The sequence below is a fragment of the Mobula birostris genome, chromosome 6, assembly GCF_030028105.1.
Source record: "Mobula birostris isolate sMobBir1 chromosome 6, sMobBir1.hap1, whole genome shotgun sequence".
Classification (NCBI taxonomy): domain Eukaryota; kingdom Metazoa; phylum Chordata; class Chondrichthyes; order Myliobatiformes; family Myliobatidae; genus Mobula; species Mobula birostris.
The window spans coordinates 184,204,796-184,227,300 of record NC_092375.1 but is presented as its reverse complement, the minus strand read 5'-3'; the positions used below and the strand labels follow the sequence as shown (position 1 = coordinate 184,227,300).

The window sequence follows — 22,505 nt, the reverse complement described above, 5'->3', positions numbered from 1 at the left end:
TTTCTTTTTTACCGTCTTTAGATGTTTCAGAAAGGGCAGGGAGGGAGGCAAAACGGTTGGGAGCGTGGCACTGTTGATTGGAGATAGTGTCACGGCTGCAGAAAAGGAGGAAGTCATGGAGGGATTGTCTACAGAGTCTCTGTGGGTGGAAGTTAGAAACAGGAAGGGGTCAATAACTCTACTAGGTATTTTTTATAGATCACCCTACAGCAAAAGGGACACCGAGGAGCAGATAGGGAGACAGATTCTGGAAAGGTGTAATAATAACAGGGTTGTTGTGGTGGGAGATTCTAATTTCCCAAATATTGCTTGGCATCTCTCTAGAGTGAGGGGTTTAGATGGGGTGAAGTTTGTTAGGTGTGTTCAGGAAGGTTTCTTGACACCATATGTAGATAAACCTACAAGAGGAGAGGCTGTACTTGATCTGGTATTGGGAAATGAACCTGGCCAGGTGTCAGGTCTCTCACTGGGAAAGCACTTTTGAGATAGTGATCACAATTCTATCTCCTTTATCATAGCATTGGAGAGGGATGGGAACAGACAAGTTAGGGAAACATTTAATTGGAGCAAGGGAAAATATGAAGCTATCAGGCAGGAACTTGAAAGCATAAATTGAAAACAGATGTTCTCAGGGAAATGTACGGAAGAAATGTGGTAAATGTTCACGGGATATTTGTGTGGAGTTCTGCACAGGTACATTCCAATGAAACAGGGAAAGGATGGTAGGGTACAGGAACCATGGTGTACAAAGGCTGATGTAAATCTAGTCAAGAAGAAAAGAATAGCTTACGAAAGGTTCAAAAAACTAGGTAATGATAGAGATCTAGAAGATTATAAGGCTAGCAGGAAGGAGCTTAAGAAAGAAATTAGGAGAGCCAGAAGGGGCCATGAGAAGACCTTGGCAGACAGGATTAAGGAAAACCCCAAGGCATTCTACAAGTATATGAAGAGCAAGAAGATAAGACGTGAGAGAATAGGACCAATCAAGTCTGACAGTGGAAAAGTGTGTATGGAACTGGAAGAGATAGCAGAGGTACTTAATGAATACTTTGCTTCAGTATTCATTACGGAAAAGGATCTTGGCGAGTGTAGGGATGACTTACAGCGGACTGAAAAGCTTGAGTATGTAGATATTAAGGAAGAGGATATGCTGGAGCTTTTGGAAAGCATCAAGTTGGATAAGTCATTGGGACCGCACGAGATATACTCCAGGCTACTATGGGAGGCAAGGGAGAAGATTGCTGAGCCTCTGGCGATGATCTTTGCATCATCAATGGGGACAGGAGAGGTACCAGAGGATTGGAGGGTTGCAGATGTTGTTCCCTTATTTAAGAAAGGGAGTAGAGATAGCTCAGGAAATTATAGACCAGTGAGTCTTACTTCAGTAGTTGGTAGGCTGATGGAAAAGATCCTGAGAGGCAGGACTTATGAACATTTGGAGAGGCATAATATGATTAGGAATAGTCAGCATGACTTTGTCAAAGGCAGGTTGTGCCTTATGAACCTGATTAAATTTCTTGAGGATGTGACTAAACACATTGATGTAGTGGAGTAGAGCAGTGGATGTAGTGTATATGGATTTCAGCAAGGCATTTGATAAGGTAACCCATGCCAGGCTTATTGAGAAAGTAAGGAGGCATGGGATCCAAGGGGACATTGCTTTGTTGATCCAGAACTGGCTTGCCCACAGAAGGCAAAGAGTGATTGTAGACGGGTCATATTCTGCAAGGAGATCAGTGACCAGTGGTGTCCCTCAGGGATTTGTTCTGGGACCGCTACTCTTTGTGATTTTTATAAATGATCTGGATGAGAAAGTGGAGGGACGGGTTAGTAAATTTGCTATGACACAAAGGTTGGGGGTGTTGTGGTTAGTGTGGAGGGCTGCCAGAGGTTATAGCGGGACATTGATAGGATGCAAAACTGGGCTGAGAAGTGGCAGATGGAGTTCAATCCAGATTAGTGTGAGGTGGTTCAATTTGGTAGATCAAATATGATGGCAGAATATAGTATTAATGGTAAGACTCTTGGCAGTGTGGATGATCAGAGCATCTTGGAGTCTGAGTCCATAGGACACTCGAAGTTGCTGGGTAGGTTGACTCTGTGGTTAAGGCAGCATACAGTGCATTGGCCTTCATCAATCGTGAGATTGAGTTTAAGAGCCGAGAGGTAATGTTGCAGCTATATAGGACCTTGGTCAGACCCCACTTGGAATACTGTGCTCAGTTCTGGTCAGCTCACTCCAGGAAGGATGAGGAAACCATAGAAAGTGTGCAGAGGAGATTTACAAGGATGTTGCCTGGATCGGGGAGCACGCCCTATGAGAATAGATTGAGTAAACTCGGCCTTTCTCCTTGGAGCGATGGAGGATGAGAGGTGACGTGATAGAGGTATACAAGATAATGAGAGGCATTGATCATGTGGATAGTCAGAGGCTTTTTCCCAGGGCTGAGATGGCTAGCAGAGAGGACACAGTTTTAAGGTGCTTGGAAGTGGTGAGTGCGTGGAGTGGGCTGCCGGCGGCGGTGGTGGAGGTGGAAACGATAGGGTCTTTTAAGAGACTCCTGGATAGGTGTATGGAGCTTAGAAAAATAGAGGGCTATGGATAACCTGAGGTAACTTCTAAGGTAAGGACATGTTCGGCACAGCTTTGTGGGCCGAAGGGCCTGTATTGTGCTGTAGGTTTTCTATGTTTACCTCTCTTATCAAACATAGTGCCTACAACGTTCTCGATGGGCCAAATGACTTTGTTCTGCTCCGATGTCTTATGGTGTTGTGGTTTACTATCCGTTCCCGCCTCAATGTGACAAACCTATCCAGAACCCCATGCAAGTACTCCCTAAACATAATCCACATCTGTTTCCAAGTTCCTGCCTTACAGCATCGTAATCAGCTGACCCCCAGTACCATCCTATACTGTCTGCTTGTGTCCTTGTCCATGCTAATCACCAGGATTTCTGGTCACTGTCTCTGAAATGCCTGCCCACAAAATGATCTGTCACTGGCCCAGTTTCATTGCCAAGTACTAAATCCAGTATGGCCTCTCTTTTAGTTGGCTTGTCCACGCATTGTGCTGGAATCCTTTCTAGATACACCTAACAAATTCAGCCCCAAGTGCAGCTCTTGCCCTAAGGAGGTGTCAGTCAATATTAGGGAAGTTGAAATCAGCCATGAGAACAACTCTTGTCACTTAGCACCTTTTCAAAATCTGCCTACTGATCTGCTCCTCAGTAATCATGTTGATATTGGGCAGTATATAGAATACTCCCAACAGAATGATTGCTCCCTTACTGGCTCCACTTAAATGTCTTTCCTTTGTCACAGCAGAAGGTACAGAAGAAACGGAAGAAAACAGGAATGTTGAGGGTCCAGCTTTCAGAGCTGTAAAGTTAATCACGGAGGAAGCGTGTGGTTGGGGAAAGAAGAGAGCTGGACAAATTTTGGGGAGTGTTTGGGACTGCAAAGGTAGGTCATTAATGGGTTGGAGGAGGGAGAGCTCACTCTCATTTACTTGGGGAGTGAAAAAACATAGTAGGGATCAAGTTAGAGTGCTGGTGCAGTCACAGCATAAAGGGAAGAGACATTCATGAGGTCACCATGAGGATAACATTTAAATTCAAATGAGTTTATAATGAGCTCAAAATGTGTTTTGGCCACTCATTTCAATTCTACTTCCCATTCGAAAAAGTCAGAATTGCCCCACCTCCTCTCTTTCACTTTTCCTCATTTGTGTTTCCCACTCACACCTTCACTTCTTACTTGCCTATCACCCCCTCTGTTGTTCCTCCAGCTTCCCTTTCTTCCATGGTCTTCTGTCCTCTCCTATCAGATTTCCCCTTCTCCAGCCCTTTATCTCTTTCATTCAAGCAACTTCCAAGCTCTTTACTTCCCCCTCTCCCTTCCCTCGATTTCACCTATCATCTGCTACCTTATTCTTCATGCTCCCCTCCTCCCACCTTCTTACGTTGACTTCTCCCCTTCATTTCCAGTCCCGATGAAGGGTCTCGCTCTGAAACGTCGACTGTTTATTCTTTTCCACTGAAAATGCCTGGCCTGCTGAGTTCATAAAGCATTTTGTATATGTTGCTCTGAGTTTGTAAATAACTTGCTTCCAGTCCACAACTTCCAATCCGTTCTGGCAGGTATCCAAAACAAAAAGCCAAGCCTCAAAAATGTGCATGAAAGACATGGTCATGTCCATGTTTGCACCTGCAAGGCATCCATCCATATGTCCATGCTTCCCCACATGTACTATGTCAAAATCACACAGAAAAGCATTGACTGTGGGGAGTGTGCAGCAAATCTTAGATTACATTTTGTGGTTTTTATGCACTTTGGGAGTTTAATGTTTTCTTTGAATGGGCTCCACGGTGTCTCTTTGTTTCGTGGCTGCCCGTGGGAGGACGAGTCTCAAGAGTTATACTCTGTATACATACTTTGATAATATAAATGTACTTTGAACCTTTGAATATTTCACAAATAATTTTCTGATTCTGCCTGGTAGAATTTTGACGCTAGTATTTTGTTCAATGTTGAGAAACTGCGTACAATGAGCAATTCTGAAGGCAAAAGGTATGTTGGCCATTAATAGAAGAAGTTGAGATAAAGAGAACAAGTCTTCTTGCAACTGGGAAACATATTCTTTTCTAGTACTTCCTGCAACATTTTCAAATAATCATCAGGATAATTCCTAGGTTGAGGTGTCCGACCCCTGGGGAGAGATGCATTGGAATTTTGAAGAGGTAATCTCTTAAAATGTAAAATTCTGATACTACTTGACCACCTGGATACCAAATGACAATTTTCCCTTCTCTGGGTGAGTATACAATAGGGGAATATTGTCTCAGAATAAGTAATGACTGATTTGAGATGAGAAAAAGATTTGTCATTCAATGGGTCCTTATTCTTTGAAATTTTCTACTTCAGAGGATAGTCACTGAATTAGTCAGAGACTGATGGATATCTATCCTTTGAGGAAATCAATGAATATAGGGGTTAGGAAGGAAAGGGGATGAGCAATGGTCTTATGATGGTGCAGATTCTAGTGACTACAACTTACTTCTTCTCCTCTATCTTTTGTTTAATATGATGGACAGTGACTGAAGCCTGTTATCATAAACCCAGAAGAGTGCAGGCAGAAGTTCCTCACAGAAGCTTCCTCAGGCTAATCTTTCACAGCTTCTTCATAAACATTTCTAATTTCATAAGTGAGATTATTTTCCAACAACCCACAATTTTCTGCTCCATTCAGAAGTTGTCTATTACTAAATAGCTTAAGCCAATTTACAGAAAAATGAGACCGATATTCTGATTAAATCTGAAATGTTAAACTTTGTATTTGTTTTACAAGGTGCATTTTTTATTTTTATCTCTAATCAGAAAAGTATAGATGAAAGGTACACCCTTGTGGTGGTTATTTATCCTGTCATGATACAGTACTCAACTATCATAAAATAAGTGTTGTTAGATTTATCTTGAGTATTCAGATTCAAAGTATATTTTTAATCAAAGTATGTATACAAAATGCAACTCAGATATTCATCCTCTCACAGGCAACCACAAAACAAAGAAACATCATGGAAGCCATACAAAGAAAACGTCAACCCTCCAGTGCATATAAAAAGAGCAAGAAAATATAATCTAAGATTTGCTGCACACTCCACACAGTCAATGCTCTTTCTTGCTTTGTGTAGAATAGAAAATTATATTGCTTATTTTTAATGTTTTTGTTCCCATCTGGATATTTAGACGCTATAGTAAAATAATATTGATTCCTATCATAACACAATATTTTTGTCTTTCTTCTGCTTAATTTAGTAAGGAAATAATATTAATAATTCTTCTGGGTGATACATAAAAAGCATGATTCATGAAATAGCATGACATTTTATCAGTAGTCTAGTTCTTTTTATTTCTTGCTAAATTAATTATACTTAATAATTTTTAAAAACTAAAGAGATTTTTTTTTAATGTAGTAAACCACTCAGTAATTTGACTACTGCACTTGATTTCTTACCTCAAAGTTATAACTCAAACACATTTCCAAGGAATGGGAGCAAAGTTTAAAATTTTCCTGAGATAAGTGAACTTGAGCCATCAGGAGATGGGCATCGGCAAATGAAGGATTCTGTTCTAAGCAATGTTGCAGGTTGATTTGGGCAGCATCAATATCACCTGTTAAAGAATAAAGCAAGAACTATACAAGTTCAAATCCAGTGCTTCTTGCAGCATTTTCAGTTCGAAACAATATTCCACTACAGTTAAGGAATCTGTTCAAGCAGTTCTTAAGTCTCCTGCTGCAACAATTTATGCAAGTTGACTGCAGATATAGTTCATTTAATGTAAAGATGTCTATATTATTAGCAAGATTTTTGTCTTACGGTCATCTCTACATATGACAGACAGTGGAAGTCTCAATAGCCCTGAGAGTTGATAGAAATATGTATCTAGAAAATCTTTCATCTGAATTTGTAAATTTTTGGCAATCCTTTATTTAAGCAGTTTCATGCTTCTGCAGATCATGGAAGGGTTAATGATCTCAGAATCATTTCTGGGGCAGGAATCGTCCGGACGGTCTACATCTGGGCAGTGCCGGGATCAATGTCCTAGGAAGATTGTTTGCTAGTGCTATTGGGGAGGCCTTAAACTAATATGGCAGGGGGATGGGAAAGAAGAGGGAAGTGATGCAGAGACCAAAACTAGAGTTAGTGAAGAAAAAAGTAAGAGTAGAGTGCATAAAAGTAAAAAGCAAAAGTTGCATAGGTCACTAGATTCTAAAAGGACAATGAGTATAAGGGCACTTTAACTAAATGCCCGTAGGATTAGAAACAAGGTTAGTGAACTTGCGGCACAGATCAGTACCAAGGCATATGATTTAGTGGCCATTACAGAAACCTGGTTGCAAGATGGAGATGACTGGGAATTAAATATCCAAGGGTATCAGGTAATATGGAAAGATAGGCAGGAAGGCAGAGGTGGGATGGTGCTCTTGATTAGGGATGAGATCAGGGCGATTGTGAGAGATGATATAAGATCTACGGAGCAGAATGTTGAGTCCATCTGGGTAGAGATTAAGAATAGTAAAGGCAAAGAAAATCACTGGTGGGTGTTGTCTATAGGCCACCTAATAAAAATATTGCAGTGACAGAGGCGATTAACCAAGAAATAACTGAGGCTTGTAAGAAAAGAACAGCAGTTGTCATGGGGGATTTTAACTTCTACATAGATTGGGTGAATCAGGTTGGTCAAGGAAGTCTTGAGGAGGATTTCATAGAATGCATCCGTGATGGCTTTCCTGAGCAGCATGTTAGTGAACCTACAAGGGAAAATACTATCTTAGATCTAGTCCTGTGCAATGAGACAGGTAAGATTAACGATCTTGTAGTCAGGGATCCTCTTGGAAAGAGTGATCATAGTATGATTGAATTTCACATTCAGTTGGAGGATGAAATAGGTCTAAATCTAGTGTATTATGCTTGAACAAGGGAGACTACAATGGGATGAGGGAGGAGTTGGCTAATGTGGATTGGGAGCACAGGCTATTTGGTAGGACAGTTGAGGAACAGTGGAATACTTTCAAAGAAGATTTTTCACAGTGTTCAACAAAAGTATATTCCAGTCAAAAGTAAGGACAGTAAGTATGGGGAGAGCCAGTCTTGGATAACTGAGGAAATAAAAGATAGCATGACAGTAAAAGCTCATGTGTACAAAGTCGTAAAGAGTAGTGGGAGACTGGAGGATTGGGAAAACTATAAAAAGCAACAGAGAACAACTAAACAAGAAATAAGGAAAGGGAAGATAGAGTATGAAAGTCAATTAGCACAAAATACAAAAACAGATAGCAAAAGTTTTTATAAATATATAAAGCCGAAGAGGGTGGCTAAAGTCAACGTAGGTCCCTTGGAAGACAGAAGGGGAAATTGATATTGGGTGATAAGGAAATGGCTGAGGCATTGAACGACTATTTTGTGTCGGTCTTCACGGTGGAGGACACATCTAATATGCCAAAGAAGGATGTTATGGACGAAATGGGAGCTGAGGACCTCGATAAAATCACTGTCACTAAAGAGATAGTGATGAGCAAACTAGAAGGCCTGAAGGTAGATAAGTCCCCTGGTCCTGATGGGATGCATCCCAGGGTGCTGAAGGAATTGGCGGAGGTTATAGTAGATGCGTTGGTAATCATTTATCAAAACTCTCTATAGGTCCCGGGGGATTGCAAGACAGCAAATATCACGCCACTTTTTTAAAAAGGATATAGGCAAAAGATGGGCAACTATAGGCCAGTTAGCTTAACATCTGTAGTCGGGAAAATGCTTGAAGCTGTCATTAAGGAAGAAACAGTGAAACATTTAGAAAGGAGTGGTTCCATTAGACAGACGCAGCATGGGTTCAGAAAGGGCAGGTCCTGTTTGACAATCTTACTGGAGTTCTTTGAGGACATAATGAGTGCAGTGGATAGAGGGGAACAGGTGGATGTCCTATAGGTGGATTTCCAGAAGGCGTTCAATAAGGTGCCGCACAAGAGACTTATAAATAAGTTATGGATGCATGGAGTCGGAGGAAGTGTATTGGCATGGATAGTGGATTGGTTAACCAATAGAAGGCAGAGAGTTGGTATAAATGGGTGTTTCTCTGGTTGGCAGTCTGTGGTGAGTGGGATGCCGCAGGGGACGGTGCTGGGCCCGCAGCTGTTTACCATTTACATTGATGATTTGGAAGAGGGGACTGAGTGTAGCGTAGCAAAATTTGCTGATGACACTAAACTGAGTGGAAAAGCAAATTGTACAGGGGACGTAGAGAGTCTGCAGAGGGATATAGATAGGTTAAGTGAGTGGGCCAAGGTCTGGCATGCTGTTATGCAGAGGGACTTGGGAGTGCTTGTTCATGAATCGCAAAAAGTTGGCTTCCAGGTACAACAGGTTATTAGGAAGGCAAACGGAATGTTGGCCTTCATTGCTAGAGGGATTGAATTCAAGAACAGGGAGGGAATGCTGCAACCATACAGGGTACTGGTGAGGCCACACCTGGAGTACTGTGTGCAGTTCTGGTCTCCACACTTGAGGAAGGATATACTGGCTTTGGAGGCAGTGCAGAGGAGGTTCACCAGGTTGATTCCAGGGATGAAGGGGTTAACCTGAGAGGAGAGATTGAGTTGCCTGGGACTATACTCTCTGGAATTCAGAAGAAAGAGGGCGGATCTTATAGAAACATACAAAATTTTGAAAGGGATAGATAAGATAGAAGTAGGAAAGTTGCTTCCATTGGTAGGTGAGACTAGAACTAGGGGACATTGCCTCATGATTCAGGGGAGAAGATTTAGGACGGAGATGAGGAGAAATTGTTTCTGGGAGTGGTGAATCTGTGGAATTCTCTGCCCGGGGAGCAGTTGAGGCTTCTTCACTAAATATATTTAAGATACAGTTAGATAAGTTTTTACATAGTAAGGGAATTAAGGATTATGGAGAAAAGGCAGGGAGATGGAGCTGAGTTTACGGACAGATCAGCCATGATCTTGTTGAATGGTGGGGTAGGCTCGATGGACCGGATGGCCTACTCCTGCTCCTATTTCTTATGTTCTTATGAATAAGCAAATTGAATAATTATTTCTCCCCTTATCACACAGGTATTAATAAAGCAGCATAAATACCTGCCAAATACTTGACTCTGGCCATGAAAAAAGCAGCTTCTATTAATCCTGGCATAGTCTTCACTATGGTCTCCAGCACTGAAGCGCATTGTTTCAGCAATGGAGAAAGAGGTTGACCAGGAGATGAAGGCTGAAAAAGATGTCACAATTAGAGAAAACATAAGAATATCAAAATTACATTGCTTTTCAATAAAATATACCAAACAAATTTAAAGCAAAACATTTAAAGAAACACTGATGAGTTTGAAAACAGAAGACATGGAGTTTCATATTTATTTGATGCCCAGTACTGAATAGAAAATGAAATTTCATTTGAAGAATTTCTTTGCTTTACACATTGAGTTAGCACTGAACAGTTGCAATAGTGCAAATCAGCTCTGTGGTAATACATCTTTTTCAATAATCTCCAGTTTGCTTCTTGGTAGCTTTCAACAACAAGCAGTATACTTCAAAATTATTTTAATAACTGGTACTATCAGTAGTCAATACATACTGTATAAGCAACACACACAAAATACTGGAACAACTTTGTGTGTGCGTTGCTTGAATTTTCAGCATCTGCAAATTTTCTGTTGTTTGCATATTGTATAAATCATTTTGTTATTCTCAAATTATAAAGCAGCACTATTATTCTTTATAGATAAAGTTGCCCTTTCCACATTTGGATCAAATGTATATTTTAAAAAATACATTCCTTGTACTTCCAGTTATAGTTCTGTATATATTAATTTAAAATTTTTACCTGCGTGGGGCAGAAGGCAAGATATTCATGAATAATTTCTAATAAAAAATCAGGATTTAATTTTTCATAGTAATGAATTCCAAGTGGTAGGCCATGTAATGATGAAAAATGAGTGTCAACGGCATCATTTAGCAAATTAATAACTTCTTCTTGTCCTTTATGCTTTTTCACTGCCAAAATTGCACACAAGAATGACAATTCCTGTGGAAAAAAAAGAACGTTTTATTGTTCTAGCAGAAAAATATATTTAGAAAGCGATTTTCCAATCAATAATACAATTCTTAAATGCAAAGTAAATATTACATATAATAATAGGGGCAGATCCAACACACAAATTCTTTAATTCATTTTTCCCAAGCTATATACAGTGGATTCTGTTAATTGGGACACATCAGGACTCGTACATCTTGACCCAATTAAGTGTGCTGTCCCAATTAGCTGCTTCATGGAAATAGTTACAACGGTATAAAAAAGGCAAACTACCATTTAATTGAGTAACAAATCATTTATTGAAAAGAAATGCAGAACAAAATAGAACACCACCATTACTATGACAGTATTATAAAATTGTGTATAGATTCTATAATGGGCTGGCCGGGGTGTAGTGGTATCAGCACTGGACTTCGAGGCAGATGGTCCTGAGTTCGAATCTGGCCTTGTAGCAACTTGGGCAGCAGCAGTATCTGTGCAGAAGATACTTTCATTATCTTCCCAAAGAAGGCCTATGGATAACTACACTATCAATGAGGTCACCATGAGTCGATGACGACTCGATGACAACATTTGGGACACTATGCCACTTAATTGGAAGAGGAGACCGTTGCCAGAGGAATTCATCCAGTGTATGCTGTCATCTTCTTTTGCCTGACTGTAAATAAATAAACAAAATCAGCAAAGACACCTAGTGCAGATAACGGACTGCTTTCATATAATGTGTTCTATGGTTGCACCTTTCAAACCTTTATTTTCATTGTAACATTTAAGATGATTGATGATACCTTCAAATTCTTTGTAGTTCCTAATTTGTTGAAATAGTGAAATCGTTTCATTCCCCCTCCCCCCCCCCCGGCCATTTCTGACATCTCCAAAGCCTGAATGCTTGAAACTGCAGTAAGCAAAACAATTCTGAATTGTCCTACTGCTTATTTCTCACCAACTATCAGTGCCAAAGATCACTGCTTTTTGAACACAAACACACACAACCATTATTTCTCACTTTTTTGTGAGGGGGAGGGGGACGGGGGGGGTCGATATTCTTGTTGCGTTTTTGTTAGTTTCTTTGTGCGGGGAAAGCGGGGTTTGGGGGACTGATGATCGTGTTGCCATTCTTTTTTGTGCAGCGGGGTGGGGGGAATGTTGCTGTTTCTTTCTTAACTACCATGGTTTTTCTTGGTTTTATGGCTATCTGGAGAAGAAGAATCTCAAAGAGTTATATACTGCATACATACTTTGATAATAAATGAACCTTTGAACCGACACTATTTAAAACTGTTCATTCTAAGCATGGTGTAGGGTCGAATAGCCCCACAGGGCAGACGACTGATGCTAGTTTGGCAACAGTCTCCTCTTCCAATTAAGTGGCATAGTGTCCCAAATAAACAAAGCTATTTTCTTGCTTTGTTTTTATTCTTTGAGAGGGGTTCCCAACCTTTTTAATGCGATGGACCAATACCATTAAGCAAGGCGTCAATGGACCCCAGGTTGGGAATCCCTGCTTTAAGAGTTATCCCAAAAAAGCTGGTGCCCTAATTAACCTGAATCTACTGTATTTCCAGTGTAATTCATTGATGAAGAATAAATAGCTCTAAGAGAACCATCTGAGCATGAATATGTTAGATACTATACAATTTTTTCGATCAGTTTGTTCCTAATATGGAGGAGTCACCTAACTGTTCACAGAAAATTAGAAAGCTCATGTGAAGAGCTCTTAGTGCTGGTCAGTCCCAATCACAACGGCAGCAGCAGCAGCATATGGAAACACTGTATATTTTTCAAAATAAAAGAGAACCTCTATTGGCAGCTAATGAGCATCCTCATCATAAGTTCCGGAGATGTACAAATTTCCATTTGTCAAATAATACCCCTGCTTCCAGTCACACAGAAGACATGCATATGATATATTCTGCAAAAATTCTTGATGGCAGGAAATTTGAATCTATTAAGTCAGCTATAAACACCGTAGCTAACTCAGTTACCAGGCTCAAGTACAATTGACACCATTCATTAAAGCTAAAAAATAAATTTTAAACTAATCCAACAATCAATAATCTTCAGAAAGTGTTTTCATTGGCTATGTAGTAAAATTACATTGGACTCACTTTCAGGGACTCTTCATCTCATGTTCTTTATACTTATCACTTATTTATTGATTATTTATTATTATTCGTTTCTTTTTATATTTGCAGTTTGTTCTCTTCTGCAAATATAAAAAGAAACGTCTACGGACTTTCATTGATTTTGTTGTGGTTATTATTCTACTATTGTTTATGCCCACTAGAAAATGAACCTCAGGGTGGTATATGGTGGCATATATTTACTTTGATAATAAAATTACTTTGAACTTTATATTTTGGTCACATTATCTCTTCAAATTAAAAAAAAGCAGAAACTAATGGTGTCATTTTTCTAATTATGACACTTTTTATATAGATGTAATGCCCTGGTTATGATTTCTACTGCTATGAGCCTCCGACCAGCCCTCCGACACCGAGCACCGAGCACCATCCTCTGCCGAGTGCTTCAACCCTGTCCCGGTCACCGAGCAACAAGCAAAGCTGAGGACTTGGGGCCTTCCTCTCCGGATATTCTGGATCACGCAGTAGCAGCAGCAGCGAAGCAGGAATTTCAGAAGTTTCACCAGATGTTCCTCCGTGCTCTCACGTCTGTCTCCATCGAATCAGGATTGTGCACAGCACCCTACTTGACAGATAACAGACATCACCACCTGAGTGGCCGCTGCGAGCTGCGTCGCGCCGCCATCTTCTCCTCCCGCGAGTATGTGGGGGATCTCATTGAAACCTACCAAACATTGAAAGGACTAGATAGGGTGGATGTGGAAAGGATGTTTCATATGGTTGGGGTATCCAGAACTAGAGAGTACAGCCTCAAAATTGAGGGGTGACCTTTTAGAACTGAGGTAAGGAAGAAATTTTTTTAGCCAGAAAGTAGTGAATCTGTGGAATGCTCTGCCACAGACTGCGGTGGAGGCCAAGTCCGTGGGTATGTTTAAGGTGAAAGTTGATTGTTTATTGATCGGTCAGGGCATCAAAGGATACAAGAAGGCAAATGAAGGGGATAAGTGGGATCAAGGATCAGCCATGATGAAATGGAGGAGCAGACTTTATGGACCAAATGGTGTAATTCTGCTCCTATATCTTATGGTCTAAATAGAAGTATCTTATTAATTCTGTACACCCTTTTAGGTAAGATGTGAACTCCTAACATGAATCTGATCTAAACTTAACAGCTTTTAAAGTAGGTATTCAATACAAAAAATTGATGCATAATTATTTGGAGATTGAAAAGGTAATTGCACTGTGGTTGACCCAAGACAATTCATGCTGGCACAGCTCAGATAGTGCAAATGGAGTGACCCATATCTTTTAAACGACCACAGATCTGCAGTGACAATCTCTTTCGTTTCCCAACTATTTTCAGTACTGTTGTCAGGATTCCAGCCCTTGAGGGCAGTCTCCATGTAGCCATAATATTAGTAGAAGTGGAATGTGCTGCTGTTTTTTAAACTTCAAATGCTTTAAAAAGACAACGGAGGAGAGGTATTTTTTATTATGTATCTTTCTCTTATCAACGAGCATTCTGTCAAGATATACCCGTATGTCATGTTCTACTTTGTGTCCATCGTTGAATAATCTCAAGAGATAACACTTGCACTAGCATCACTGTTTGGTCAATTGCTCATCTCTGAAGGCCTTTGAAAATGTGGTGATCCACTTTTTTTGCAGTTAAAGATATTTCCATAGTTCATTATCTTTTTCAGTATCTGAGCTGCATTGACAAGGCTTGAGCTTATTATCCATCCATATTTGTCCTTGAGAAGGTTATTGTAAGTTATCTCCTTAAACAGCAGCAGTTCTTCTCATGAAGGTACTCCTAGGATGTGACTGGGGAAGAAGTGCCAGGGTTCAAAGTTCAAAAATTCAAAGCAAAATTTATTATCAGAGTACATATGTGTCACCACATACAATGCATGAGTAGCTCTATCATTAGAGACTGCAGCAAAGGATGCAGCAGAACTGCAGAAAAGGAGGTTAGAATGTGAAATGCACAAAATGTCCCTGAACGGTGCATGTTATTGATGTGGCAAATCCACCCACGTTAGTTCAAGGATAAAGTCTGCAGAAAGTGTCTCAGACAGGGTCAGATGGAGAGAATGTGCAAGGCAGATAAAAAAAGCACAAGTGAAAAGTCTCAAACAAAACAAACTAAGCAAATGCATAAAGTTACCAAATATAAAACAGAATCAAACAATATACAGTCTGACAAAAGTGAACTGTCATGCCTATAACTGCATAGTATAACTGAATCACAAAATCATCTCAATCACAATAGATGAGTCTGGTGTAAAACTGAACATGGAGCTGTACACAGGGTCAGCTTTGTCCATAACCCCAGGGGCTGAGTACAACAGACTGTTTTCTAAAATACCATTAGAGAAAACCTCAGTTATGCCAAGGCCTCAAGCATGTGAAAAAAGTGTCTCCCAAAGACAAACTGAAAGGAAATGCGAGGTATGGAGGCCAACCACAACAGTTAGAGCCTTATGTGTTGAAAGGTGGAGGGCCAGCACTTTTCGGATGTGAATGGTTGAGAAAAATCTAACTAGACCGGCACTCAATCAAAGCTCCCAGTGTGACATCAACAGGCAACGACAGCCCAAATGGTAGCACTAACCAGAGAATGGCACAGCTGCTTAATGCTAATGAGAAGGTGATTGGTAAACTCAAAAGGACGAAGGCCAGAATTGAACTGGATGAAACAGCAACACCAAGATTTCATAAAGCTTGTCCAGTGTTTTATGCACTGTGTCCTAAAGTGGATGCTGAACTTCAGAACTGGGAGACTTCTGGAATTCTCTCCAAGATTGAGTGGAGGGATTTGGCCGTGTCCACTGTTCCAATGGTCAAGAAAGAAAAGGCCAGAACCATTTGCATATGTGAGGATTTCAAAGTGAGCAACAACCCGGTGCTGTGTACTGTGCAGTATCCTCTGCCACGAATAGAAGATAAGTTTTGCACCCACTTTGGAAGGAATAACAGAAGAGCAGATTCTATTATTGAAAGATTGCAGCATGCTATTGTGCAGAGGGACTTGGGAGTGCTTATTCATGAATCGCAAAAAGTTGGCTTGCAGATACAACAGGTTATTAAGAAGGCAAATGGAATTTTGGCCTTCATTGCTAAAGGGATTGAATTCAAGAGCAGGAAGGTCATGCTGCAATTATACAGGGTACTGGTGAGGCCGCACCTGGAGTACTGTGTGCAGTCCTGGTCTCCATACTTGAGGAAGGATATACTGGCTTTGGAGGCAGTGCAGAGGAGGTTCACCAGGTTGATTCCAGAGATGAAGGGGTTAACCTATGAGGAGAGATTGAGTCGCCTGGGACTATACTCTCTGGAATTCAGAAGAATGAGAGCGGATCTTATAGAAACATACAAAATTTTGAAAGGGATAGATAAGATAGAAGTAGGAAAGTTGTTTCCATTGGTAGGTGAGACTAGAACTAGGGGACATTGCCTCAAGATTCAGGGGAGAGGATTTAGGATGGAGATGAGGAGAAATTGTTTTTCCCAGAGAGTGGTGAATCTGTGGAATTTACATAGCATTTACATTGTATTAGGTATTATAAGTCAACGGAACAAAAACACTGACGGCAGCGGGTCCTGTGCTACCCCGGGTCCTAAAGTCCACTTGCACTGAGACAGGTTAAATAAGGGACTTGAGCATCCGTGTTGCTTGGTATCCGCGGGGGGGGGGGGGGAGTCTGGGAACCAATCCCTCGCGGTTAAGGAGGGCTGACTGTACTTCCTGATGGCCAGTATCCAAAAACACAGATTTTCAACCACACAGCACTTTAAATAAAAACAAAGTTATCAACCTAATTTTCAGGAGAAAAGCTTCTGTTTATTCTGTAAACATACACGTGGCTATATTGTGCTGAAACCTACATTTAGTATATCCTTAAACTATAATTTTAATATATTGTATATAAACATACAAACAGGATATACTTAAAATTCATTTTGTAAAATTATCAAACTTTAGATGAGGTGCAATTAAAAGTGTTTGTCACTACTGCATCCAGGCAGTATGCTACAAATCAGACCTACTCAGGATTAGGCAGTTCACTTAATCAAGGTCCTGCTCCCAACTTAAACTTTTATAGACCATGAATTTTTCAATTAACAGAGTTGGTTTTGATTGGGACAAAGTTCATTAAATGTGTCTAACCTCTTTCCTTACATTCAAAGGCCTTCAATATGCCAATCTTTTGGACTGCTTGCAAAATTGCTGTATCAGCATATGAACATAATTGCATATTGGTTAATGAAAGTTCTTATCTGCAGTTGCATAGTAAGTTTTAATCTTTGAAATTAAAAACAATGAAAGCAGAAGTGTCATTACCCCAGATTTTCCAATGGATTGCTGAATTTCATTAAGAAAGTCTAATTGTTGCTCTGCATCTTCTAAGTAACCTTCGATGAGTTGACACCTTATAATACCTGGAATTAGAACAAAACATTGAAATTAAACAGCATCAAATGAAGATATCCCCCCCAAAATTGCATGTGGTCATCAATTTTTTAAGTGATCAATATATCTGTATATTTCCTCATTACATAGGAGGTGATCCCAGCAACTCTACCTTGGCTGTTTGAGTAATCCCATCAAACCCACTCTCTCACTTCTCTGCAGCCTATTCTCTGTCGTATATCCATTAACTCCACAGTAACTTGACACACTTGACTCAGGTAATTTTCAGTATACAATTATTCTAACATCCAGCATTATTTCAGATTGCAGTAGGACACAGGCAAGACCTGAAAGGTATTCCACACAGTCACATCAATGCAGGAATATAATTCCTGATAAGCTCAGATGTAGAAATATAGAAGTAATAGACACCAAGATAAAGGAGAAATGTAAACAGAAAATGTGGAATAGAAGAAACACCACTTTTAGGAGCAAGGTGCACTACATGTCTGAAAATGGCTGAACAGCATTTCAAATATGTGAAGTAATTGCTAGTTGGATGACATGAAGTTGTTCCTCGAAAATGTACCATAAACTGCAACAATTGGAGATGCAGAGAAAGGTTCTTAAATGAAATAAACCACTATTCTGTTCTTTCTTGAAACTTTTTTTTATACTTAAGTGACAAGTCTGTCTTCACCCTAATTTATCAATATTTACTTGAACTCTTTGAAGAGGATAGACAGCTTGAGTATTGATGCTTTGGTAGGTTGAGCCACGATTGAGTATGGATGACTGTGCTATAGCAACAAAGACACCATGAGTACATTAGGATACATTTTGTATCTAGGACAGTGACATGGTCGCAGTGAGGCTAGTAATAGCTTGGAAAGAATTGAAGCAGAATAAAAAAGTGTTATTAAAAGGAGATGGGACATAAGGAATGAGAGATATTGTTACGAGATCAGTAAGAAAAATTTGGAAGCTACAGATCTGGACAGCTGGTGAAATATGTATAAAGGTAATATGTCAATTATCAATAAGTTCTGGGAATGTACGTCTCGCAAAAGTTCTCATAGTCCCAGAACACATCTCATACAATCAAAAACGATCAGCAATGCCTCTACTTTCTGAGGAGGCTGAAGAGAGCTGGATAATGCACATCAATACTCAAAACCTTCTATAGATGCGCAGGAGGGAGCATCCTAATGAGCTACACACTGCATGGTCCAGAAACTGTACTGTGGTGGACAGGAAGACTCTACAACGGGTAGTCAAAACTGTCCATTACATCATCAGCACCAAACTACCCACCATCAAAGACATATATACAGATAGATGATGGAAAAAGGCTAGCAATATCATGAAGGATCCCAACCAGCCACTCTGCTCATGGACTGCTTGTCCTACCCCCATCACAGAGGAGGCTAGGTAACATCCACACCAGGACCACCAGACAGTTATTTCCTCAATAAAGCAGTCTGATAAACACCTCCACCCACTAACTCACCCCTCCACACCCCCTACCACCACTAATTTATAATTTCCTGTCAGTGACCTTATGTACAGACACTTCCATACATATGTATATATAATCAATGTATGTGAGCTATCTCATGTATTTATGGTTATTTTATTATTGTGTTTCTTTTTGTGTTCCATCAAATCTGAAGTATCAATTATTTTGTTTTCCTTGTGTATGGACATGAAACAATCTTAAACTAAAACCTGTGCATAATTTCAGTGCATAAAATCATTCATGAACACAGCAACAAGATGCAGAGCCTGTTAGTATACTAAACACCACAAAATTGGTAAGATGTTTAAAGAGATTAGAGAACTGGAATAATTAAAACTAAGGTTTAATAACAATCAAGTAAATCACCATAGTGATGAGAGAAGAAAGGCTGAAAATTAGCGATAGATGACAAAGGGCTTGGCTGGTTTGGAGTGTCTGAGAGGTGGGGAATAGGGGGAGGTGAGAAGAGATGTCATCTACCATTACTGCATGGACATGTAGATGATGAGAATCTAGACTTGCCGGCCAGTTACAGTTAAGGACTTGTAAATCTGGTTGGTGATAAATTATTCAATCTTCTCTCTTCCTCTTTGTGCCACTAAATAAGCCATTTTAGGGGATCAGTGCTGAATTTGGCATTTGCAAAGAGCCACTGAATTGAAAGAAAGAACTTTAAGTGAGCAACAATTCATCAACACGTAGCAGCTGTTAGCACTGGAGTTGGTCAGTAAGTCCTGGTGGGTGGCAAAAGAATCTTGGTTAAAAATCAGTTTGTTAAAAATTCTCAATGAAATTCACAGACAGACATTGATAGGATGCAGAAGCAGGCTGAGAAGTGGCAGATGGAGTTCAACCCGGAGAAGTGTGAGGTGGTGCACTTTGGAAGGACAAACGCCAAGGCAGAGTACAAAGTAAATGGCAGGATACTTGGGAGTGTGGAGGAGCAGAGGGATCTGGGGGTACATGTCCACAGATCCCTGAAAGTTGCCTCACAGGTAGATAGGGTAGTTAAGAAAGCTTATGGGGTGTTAGCTTTCATAAGTCGAGGGATAGAGTTTAAGAGTCGCGATGTAATGATGCTGCTCTATAAAACTCTGGTTAGGCCACAATTGGAGTACTGTGTCCAGTTCCGGTTGCCTCACTATAGGAAGGATGTGGAAGCATTGGAAAGGGTACAGAGGAGACTTACCAGGATGCTGCCTGGTTTAGAAAGTATGCATTATGATCAGAGATTAAGGGAGCTAGGGCTTTACTCTTTGGAGAGAAGGAGGATGAGAGGAGACAGGATAGAGGTGCACAAGATAATAAGAGGAGTAGATAGAGTGGATAGCCAGCACCTCTTCCCCAGGGCACCACTACTCAATACAAGAGGACATGGCTTTAAGATAAGGGGTGGGAAGTTAAAGGGAGATATTAGAGGAAGGTTTTTTTACTCAGAGAGTGGTTGGTGCGTGGAATGCACTGCCTGAGTCAGTGGTGGAGGCAGATACACTCGTGAAGTTTAAGAGACTACTAGACAGGTATATGGAGGAATTTAAGGTGGGGGGTTATATGGGGGGCAGGGTTTGAGGGTCGGCACAACATTGTGGGCCGAAGGGCCTGTAATGTGCTGTACTGTTCTATGTTCTATGTTCTAAGTTGTAAGCAAGATAGTTAGAAACATCAAAGCAGTTCCAAAATAGGGACAGGATTGTAAAATATATATCCTAATATTAGCAAGGCATGGATTTTGGAATCTCCTCTCAGAATCCTTTGGAGGAATAAGATAGATAGCTTTCACTACCTTACAGCAGCCAATAATACATCTTCATTTTCTGCAATACAACCTCATGCAGGCAATAGGGAGGATATTTTCTCAAAAAAATGCAAATAAAATTAATCATACCAGTTACTGCAGGAATACTTGTTTCATCCAGTGATATTGCAGTTTTATACCATCGTATTGCTTCTTTTATTTTTCCTTGCAATATCATCTGATATCCAAGTTCATTTGCAATCTCTGCATTATGTGAAGACATGCTGAATGCTCTTTCAATCAAGGTATATGTTTGTTGAAGGATAACTTGATTTCGTCCACACTGCATTAATGTACATTGGGGATCAATAGTAAAAATTAGTTAGTTCATAAGATTTATACTTGTGTTGTTAAAGTTCTATGCTGGATGTTTTTTTTTTAATTTTGGCAACCATGTTATCAAAACGAAACCCATCGAACACCCTCTAACATGATCTTAACTTTCTCCCATCACCCAGATCATGCCTTGTTTCCATTGCTACCATCAGATAGGGGGTACAGAAACATGAAGACACACACTCAATGATTCAGGAACAGCTTCTTCCCCTCTGCCATCCAATTTCTGAATGGACATTGAACCCATGAACACTACCTCACTACTTTTTTAAAATTTCTACTTTTGCACTACTTGTTTAATGTAACTACTTTATATATCTACAGTAATTCATGTTTTTTTCCTCCATTAAGTATTGCATTGTTCTGCTGCTGCAAAGACAACAGATTTCATGACATTTTCCAGTGATATTAAACTTGATTCAGATAGAAACTTAGCAATGAAAGGCTGTGAAACAAAAAGAATCTGAACGACAAATTCCAAAGTGTTGTTTTGACCCCAGCATCTGCAGAGTATTTTGTGCTTAAAATACCAGGGTTGTTGTCAAGGGCACTATAACTTTTCCAAAAGTTGATTGACACCTCCTTAGTGAAAAAAGTTTAGATGGGGCAGAATTTGTTAGGCGTGCCCTTAAAAGATTCCTAATATGAAGACAGGCTGACTAGAAGAGAGGTCATACTAGATGTAGTATCAGGCAATGAACCTAGTCAGATTACAGATCACTTGGTGGGTGAACATTTCAGATCTTTATCATAGCCTTCCACAGGGATAGGAGCAAACAGTGCAGGAAAGTATTCAATAGAGGGAAGACGAATTATGATGGTATTATTCAGAAATCTGGGAGCATAAATTGGGAATAGATGTACTAAGGGAAGTGCACAACAGAAATATGGAAGTTGTTTTGGGAGCACTTGCATGAGGTTCTAGATAGGTTTGTCCTATGAAGATAATTAGCGTGAAGGAATCACGTTTGACAAGAGATGTGGACATCCAGTCAAGTGGAAGAAGGAAGCATATTTAAGGTTTAGGAAGCAAGGATCAGACAGGCTCTTGAAAGTTATAAGGTAGCCAGGAAGGACTTTATGAAGAGCTAGAAGGGGACATGCAAAGGTCTTGGCAAGTAGGATTAAGGAAAATCCCAAGGCATTCTACATATACGTGAAGAACAGGAGGATGACTAGAGTGAAAGTAGGACCAATCAGGGATAAAAGGAGAATCATGTGTCTGGAGTCAAAAAAAGTAAGGGAGGGCCTCAATTAGTACTTTGCTTCAGTATTCAGCAGTAAGAGGGACTTCGATGAAAGTGAGGACAACCAAGAACAGACGGGAAAGTATCGATGTTAAGAAAGATGTGCTATAACTTTTGAAAAACATTAGAATAGATAAGTCACCAGGGCCAGACGAGATATACCCTAGGTTACTATGGAAAACGAGAGAAGACATTGATGTACCTTTGGGATTGATCTTTCTGTTTTCTCTGCCACAAGAGTAATACCAGAAGATTGGAGATTGGCTAATGTTATTCCTTTGGGATAATGCTGGGAATTATGGACCTGTGAGTATTACATCAGTGGTGGGCAAACTGTTGGAGAGGTTTCTTGGAGACAGGATTTACAAGCATTTGGAGAAGCATAACCTGTTAGGGATAGTCAGTATGGTTTTGTGAGGGGCAAGTCATGCCTCATGAGCCTGCTAGAATTGTTCAAGGAAGTCACAAAACACAGCGACAAAGGTAGAATCCAGGGAAGGAATAAACAG

General features: G+C 40.2%; 1 protein-coding gene across 3 annotated transcripts in view; it reads right to left on the bottom strand.

The window, feature by feature from the left end:
• Nucleotides 1-22,505, bottom strand: part of ttc21b (tetratricopeptide repeat domain 21B) — a 101,356-nt gene that overhangs the window by 60,711 nt on the left and 18,140 nt on the right. For all 3 annotated transcript variants that reach the window (XR_011886454.1, XR_011886455.1, XM_072262042.1), the window contains 5 exons: nt 20,504-20,696; nt 17,031-17,128; nt 10,389-10,589; nt 9,647-9,776; nt 6,014-6,171 (listed from right to left, as the gene is read on the bottom strand). Coding sequence is in view for 1 of the 3 variants with exons in the window: in XM_072262042.1 (XP_072118143.1) it covers nt 6,014-6,171; nt 9,647-9,776; nt 10,389-10,589; nt 17,031-17,128; nt 20,504-20,696 (780 nt within the window). In the remaining 2 variants the exon portion in view is untranslated. The remainder of the gene's footprint in view (nt 1-6,013; nt 6,172-9,646; nt 9,777-10,388; nt 10,590-17,030; nt 17,129-20,503; nt 20,697-22,505) is intronic.